We start from the raw sequence: 7,758 nt of genomic DNA on the forward strand, positions 1-7,758 counted from the left end.
AAATCAAGAATACTAGATATTGAACATATACGTAGTACGATCCAAAAGTTTGGGGACTTTGCTTAAAATTCCTTACCTTAAAAAGTTTATATTGCCGATGCACAACCATCTTCAAAGTAATCACCTTGGGCAACGATACACTTTTGCCAGCGCTCATATAACTTCTGGAAGCACTGCTGGAAGCCATTTTTTGAAACCTCCCGTAAGGTCTCCTGCGATGCTGCTCTCACCTCATCTGATGACACAAAACGGCGTCCCTGCAAATGCTTTTTCATTAATGGAAACAAATAAAAATCTCAAGGGGCTAAGTCCGGTGAATAGGCGGAATGTGGAAGCACATTAATTTGAGATTTTGCGAGAAACTGTGTGACCATTTGGGACCGATGTGCAGGTGAGTTGTCATGCAGAAGGTACCAGTTTCCACTTCGCCAGATCTGTGGCCGTTTACGACGAATGGATTCCCACAAACGACGTAAAATGTCTAGATAATTGAGAGACCAACTCAACATTTTCCTCGTTCCGTGAAGTCGAAAGTCAGCCAGAGCGTTCATCATCTGCGATGGATTCTCGGCCCTCTTTAAACCTTTGATTTCACCATGGTAGAATCACTGTACACCTTTCTTAGCAATTTTAAAGTCTTCATAGATGTTTTACCTAAACGCTGACAAAATTTAATGTTGCAGCGCTGTTCTTGAAACTCCATTTTTATTACGTCGCAAAACAAAGGTAACTATCTCCGAAAAAAAACAACAGCACTCGCGGTTTAATCATGTGACATGGGCGAAATCAACCTGAACACGTAGGGGTGGTTTGATAAAATCCATTTCATATGCTGCAACTTTAAATACATGCTTTTGTTGTCATATATTACTGCAGTCCCCGAACTCTTGGATCGTACCACGTATATATATTATTTATGTTATGTTAATATAAGTTAGTAAATGATTTTTGTTAATAACAACAAGCATTTATTTCTGTAGGTGAATACACATGGAGCAGTTACTTATGGTTACCTGTTTCAAACCAAAACAAAACTTTGCCAATAACACCAGTTATTGTAAATGATGATACAATTATCAGCACAAGTCAGCAATTTTCTTTGACACTGAATAATCTAAAGCATGTTTTTACTCCTGTGTTGTATAGAGGTGTGCTAGGATTTATGACATGGTGGTTATGTGCTGTTTGGTTTGGCACAAGTGCAATTGGAGTAATATATCATTATTATTTCTGAGGGAAATATTTATGATTATATTCTTTTTATAAATTGATATAAAATCTAAACAGGACACATTAATATATTTGGTAAAATATTTTCTAATATTTAAGAGAAAATTTATTATTAGTTTTAAACTTTCAAATATAGTTTTATTAAACTAAAATAAATTAAATTGTGAGTAATTAGTTTGGAAAAAAAAGAAATGATCTGTTTTATTTGTGTGAAGTATTTGTACAGTATACTCCCTATAACACTGTAGATAATTCCGTGTTATATGAATTCCATGTTGCATGAGTCACTTAGAAAAATTTTACAAATACGTGTGCCGGGCTGTGAACGGCTCATGTATTTGTAAAATCTAAATGACACATACAACATGGAATTCATATAAAACGGAATTATCTACAGTGTTATAGGGGGTCTACAGTAATTGTCTTTTTTATTTTATATGATGAAAAATTATTTATAAAACTTAATCTCATATGATGAAGTATCACAATTTATTGCTACATAGTTATAAAATAATTTTATTTACACCAGAAAATATATATTACTTAATTAAGTGATTTAGTTTAGAAAAATAATCTACAGTTGTTGTCTCCATTAGGAAAGAAACTGTCTTTCCTTTCCATTAGATGAAATGTATAGTGGATTGTTAATTGTAATATCAAATTGCATGTTATGGTTTATTGACAGATTTAATAATAATATATTGATTAAAATAAGTTTATCTTAATATTTATCATTAAAATACATATTGAACAAAATTTATTATAAAATTGTTAAATAGTAAATTTATTTATAAAGCAGAATATGCAAATTCTCTCATATTATTCATATCGTTATGCTAGATATGATGGTAATTTCATTGGATATAGAAAAATTTCAAAATTATTTAAAATCTTTCTGAAGAATATGTCTTGTTTCTTCAAGTGTGTCTTATTGCAATATACTTTCAATAATAATCTACATATAAATATACATAAACATACTTCATATTATAAAATAATAAAATGTATTAATGGAAATTTATATCTAGTGAAGCGTTGAAATTTAAAATATATTAATCTACAGGTTTCAATTTCCAGATGTATCTACTACATCTAATTTGTCTTAATAGAAAATAACAATAAATTTACTGTTATTTTGTACATATTGATAAATGTTTATCAGGACATTTTAACAATTTTTTTAAAATGAAAATTTATAAAACCTATTAAAACAAACAAGAAATCAAATAAATATTAAATCAGTTTGCACTTTACATTAAATAATTGTTTAATATATATACATATATTTTTGTTGTTTTATCTTGTTATATATTTATAAAATGGTTGATAAAAAAGTTTTTAAAAATATATTGTAATAGTTTTTATTCTATTTCAAATTGTATATATATATATACATACCCAGATAATATTATTTAATTAACTTTATATAATATAATTTAACAAATATTTACATAAAAAGCAACTTATTAAATGATATACAGATAAATCATTAACAAAATTTCAGTTTAGGTTATTCATTCTCAAAAATATTCATTTATAATAACTTTTTTTAAAACTTTCTGTCCTGTGGGCACTAAAGAACCTTTTTATTAAGCCCATTCCTTACCCCCTTGCAACCAGGTGGTAAGGAATGGGGTTTGACATATCCAGAACAGATCACTCCCTGAAAAATTCCTGGAGTTTATTAATAGCCCAGATTTGAACCCGAGTTTTCAAGAGCAGTATTCTGACACACTGCTTGGTTGTCCACCCAAACTTTTGAAGTTAGATAATTGCCCATCATCTGCAAAATTATCCAGAAAGTAAAGGTCAAAATTTTTTCAGATTCTTATTTTTGAGAAATTGTCTAAAAATAAATACATTAAAATACAGATTTTTTCAGAATTATAAAAATAATTTTAAAGATTTTCTTAATTTTTAAAACTCTGAACAAAGTCTGAAATTTTCATACTATCTTGTTATTCTTTTATATATAAACCAGTCGAAAGACCCAGTGTAGGCATCAGGGCATGCTAAATTACAAATAATAATAATAATATACTGAATATTATATTGTAAAAAAATAAAATCATTTATATTGTTAATTAAATTTAATTTAAATAATAGCTAGGGGCACCCCTAGTGGCCATTTTTGGCATACAGTGACAGAAAGAATCCCGTTTTTCAACTTTATATAGTAGATGATGGATATTATTGATAGAACTACAAGAAGTAAGTTTATAGTTAAACAATTCCTAATTTGTAAATAAGAATAAGTCTTTATTGAAATACTACATATGATCTCAATTTATCATTATTATTATTGGGCTGCAATTTTTCGAGAGCATATAAATTCCTTCTTGTCACTATGTGTCTCCCCTTAATCTCGAGAACGGAATTAGATGAAATCCGAGACAGTATGGAAAGCTTAGGAGCAGGAGATTCAAATTGACTATACATCAATTTCCGGTTTGCACCGGAAGTCACGTTATTTCAATTCAAGCACTTTACCCTGAAAGGAGGTAGATGACCGGCATGACTATTTTTAACGGAAAAGTACGACATACAGGGGCAAGCCACTAATAATTTGAGATAGATAGGATATATTTTGACCATATGGCGGCAAGTTTAATCTTGAGTCAGTTCTAAATCATACTGTATGTTATTAAAACGTCAAGTTTAAATTATATAAATTTTAAAGTAAATTTTGCAGTGTATTAAAATTATATGATAATTTGAAGAATCTTCGAATTTGAAGATTTCATATTAATAAATGAATGTATTCATAAATAATACTGATTAACTAATTTTAATATTGTGGATGGGATGTGTTGAAATTCTATCTTTCTTTTCTCTGTAAACTTTCAAATAAGTTTGAGAATTTCAATACAGTATAACACTTCTAACATGCAAAGGTTTCCAATGGCGAGCAAATTCGCTTAATTTACTGTTACATTATAATTTCGGAACGACGTATATTTTCGTTCCCTCTTCATTGCTATTTAGGGTTTGTTTTTACTCTTTCCACCCTCTGGCACTAAGAGGCTCTCTTTTAGCAAGCACATTATGGGTTCGGCGGGTGGTGAGGGATGGGGGGTCTACATATCCGGCCGGATGGCCGAGCGGTGAAGGTGGCAGCCTACCGCTTTGGAGGACCTGGGTTCGAATCCGAACGGATCGAAAAATCCCCAGGAATTTTTCGGGGGTGGTCCGTTCGGATATGTCGGACCCCGTCCCTATCACCCGGCAGCCCCATTGTGGGCCCGGCCGGACCACTTCCCGAAAAATTTCTGGGGATTTCTCGACCCGTCCGGATTCGATCCAAGGTCCCCAAAGCGGTAGGCTGCCATCTAACCTCTCGGCCATCCGGCCACTGTATGCCCGTGGTGGTGGAGACGCAGAGCGAGCGTTATTGGCTGAGTTAGTTAATGCATGTTGTCTATTTGTTTGAGTGAAGTAGTGAATGTGTTTGTGAATATGTCATATTTGACTGCAATCGCTACTGGTGGCCCAGTGAGATTATGTCAAAGTTTTCTAATGTGAGCAGCTGCCGAATCCACGAACGCGGATCTTGTCAACTCAGGCGCCGCCCGAATCGGTATAATGCTATAAAAGTGTAACATGCATCTTTTGTTATCTCCATAGACGTGAATGTACAGTACAATGTCAGCAAAAGATCTAACGTCACAATACTATCGCAGATGGCGCAAGTTGGGGGGCTCAGTGGTCAAATGAGACGAAGCAAGTATTTTTAAACCAGTACATTCACCGACGTTGGCGATTAGCGCCGAGAAAATTGAAATATATAAGAGCAGATTGCATGATACATGCATTAATGCTAGGGATGCTGAAGAGTTGCCTTCAGCCTAGAAATACTTAATTAATGGGGACCACCACCACATACCATAGACGACATGCATGGCGTAGTGGACGCAGCTTATCAGGGATACCTTAGCAACCATTAATCGCCTCATTGATAGTATATATCGCCGTGCTCTGTACCAACGGTGGGCAACCCCCGGCCCGCGGGCCAGTTACGGCCCGCGAGATGTTTAGAAGAAATAAATAAATATTTTTCGATGTAATTCGTCTAGTTTAAATTGAATATTATTTTCTGAAGTGTTGCGGCAGCAATGACAGGAAAAAATAAGGGAGTCATTTCTTTATTCAAACAAAAAATGGGAGAACAGAATTTTTCTAAATTANTGTAATCATATGGGGAAAAATGATTCATCTTATGACATTTTCATGATATGATCTCAGTTTAGGAACAGATTAATTTTGTATCCTGAGGTACTACTGTATTATAAATATATATGTTAACCCAAATCAAGTATTCTTTGTATAATTTTTAGCTTATGAAATTTTGTTTTAAAATATTAAAATTTGGAAACTATAAATACAGAATATAATCACAAACACAAACATAATGATGTGATATAATGTTTTCCTTTCTTTAAATGAAAGAAAATAGTTTAAACTAATAAAGTTAAATTGTTTTCTTTTAGAAAATTATTCCTTGCTTATCCTCCTTTAGTGCAAAAACAAAAATAGCTTTATTAAAAATTGAATTGTAAGAATGTTATAAACCTATAAACCCAGAAGGTAATGCTGCATTCTCTACTAGATAATCATAAGGTCTAAAGTATCTGTTAATTATCTAGTATAGTGATGAACAACCTTCTCAGGATGCAGGCCACAAGTGAAATTTATAGGCTTCCAGCAGACTGCATGCATTTTTAAGTTTTAGCTATTAAAATTGCATGAAATGAAAGGCATCCTTTACAAGCCTTATGGAAAATTAGTCCTGGTAGATTTGGCTGAATCTTTTGATATTTTATATTCTAGTTGTCTTGATCAAAAGTCTCTTAAGGTAAAAAGTCAAAAATGGAGAGCTTTTGAGTTATCAAGTGTCCAAGATGCAAAAACAGCATATATCATGTATTGTGGTGCTCTAAATCTTTTTCATTTAAAGATATGAAATGGTATGTCCCACAGAGTTTATTTTCATTCCTATTTTTAAGATATTTAATTCAAACTGATTTGAATTAATGGTTTCTCTATAGTGCATGGATACCACATAGAAGAACATGTTATATCTACTAGTGTGGAATGAACACAAACAGCACAAGGATCAAACTCTCATATATCACATAATGAATGATTTCTCCACAATGAAATCCCAATAATGCATCACACATCAATAACATTTGAAAACATATTTTATATTTTGGAATGAAAAACATTTAGGGCTTCACAACATGTGAATGAATTATACCGTTTTTGCACTTTAACAATTAACTTAAAAACTGTTCATTTTTTGACTTTAGAGACTTTTGATTGAAACCACTGGAACAACAAAATATCAAAGATTCAGTCAAATCCACCAGATCCTATTTCTTATAAGATTTGTGCAGGATCCTTTCTACTAAATTTAAATAGGAATGTAAATATAAAAAGGAGACCTGCTATATACTATTGTGTAAATAACAAAACTTAAATCTTTCTTTTGTTGTATTTTCTTAGCACAATGTTGCTGTTGAGAATATATTATACAGGAACACTTTCAGAGGAAAAAGGTTGTTTTATTGGTGTGAACGAATAGAATTTCCAACACTAATCTTACCTAAATCCATATCATCATCAATGCAAAACCATGATGTTAAAAAAGTAAATAAGTTAATTTTAAAAGATACAAAATTAAAAAACTCAAATCTAAAATCAAAAAAGTTAAAGGTAAACACACTTATGAAGTCAACTATGACAACCCATATGCTCGTAGAAAATATGATAAATTAGTTTAAAAACTAAATTACCCAACTTTAAACGAACGAAAAAACTGGGAATAAATGTTAGTTGTAAATCAAAGTACTTGCATAATACCTAATTTTGTTAAAAATTTTTAAATCAAAGGTTTAAACTTCAATGGTCCAACAAAAACTAATTACAATGATTTCATAGTAAATTTAGAGGACATACTTACTAAAACAGATATTAACGAGAGAGAACATGTCAGGGCCAATTTTAAATACATTTTAGATCATTGTAAACATACTAGTAATCTTAAAATCAAACAAATCAAATTCCATAGCAAACTTACACAAGTTAAAAAATTTTTAACCAGTAACAATTTAACTATAGTTCCTGCCAATAAATTCAAACAAATAGTTATAATGGAAAAAGAAAAATATGATAAGGTTAAACTTGATTTAATCTCTTCTCCTCAATATCACACTTTAACCGAAGACCCTACTTTAAGTATACATCAAAGTTTAGTAAAAATAATTAAAAAAACTTAAAGAATCTAATCATATCAATACTAATGATATTAATAATAATCTTGAATACAACTGGAGAATACCGAAGCTCAACATCAGAGTAAAAACTCATAAATTAAATGAATCTTACCGCCCACTGATTGACATTAAATTTTATATCCTTTACAACTTAGAGAAATTCATTAAAGTAGGGTGAATACTAACTAGACCTATATTTTTAAATATTTTTTAAAAATTAAAATTTTTATTTAGACTTCCGACCCCCCCCCCG

At 31.3% G+C, this 7,758-nt stretch overlaps 1 protein-coding gene across 1 annotated transcript in view; it reads left to right on the forward strand.

Annotated features, from left to right (window-relative positions):
• Window positions 1–1,188, forward strand: part of LOC111623429 (transmembrane protein 161B-like) — a 32,679-nt gene extending 31,491 nt beyond the window's left edge. The window contains exon 10 of the mRNA XM_023366003.1: window positions 981–1,188. Coding sequence (XP_023221771.1) covers window positions 981–1,046 — 66 coding nt within the window. The 3' untranslated portion in view covers window positions 1,047–1,188. The remainder of the gene's footprint in view (window positions 1–980) is intronic.
• Window positions 1,189–7,758: the final 6,570 nt, after the last annotated feature.

The sequence above is a fragment of the Centruroides sculpturatus genome, unplaced genomic scaffold (assembly GCF_000671375.1).
Source record: "Centruroides sculpturatus isolate CEXI.00-Female unplaced genomic scaffold, Cexi_2.0 scaffold190, whole genome shotgun sequence".
NCBI classification, from domain to species: Eukaryota; Metazoa; Arthropoda; class Arachnida; order Scorpiones; family Buthidae; genus Centruroides; species Centruroides sculpturatus.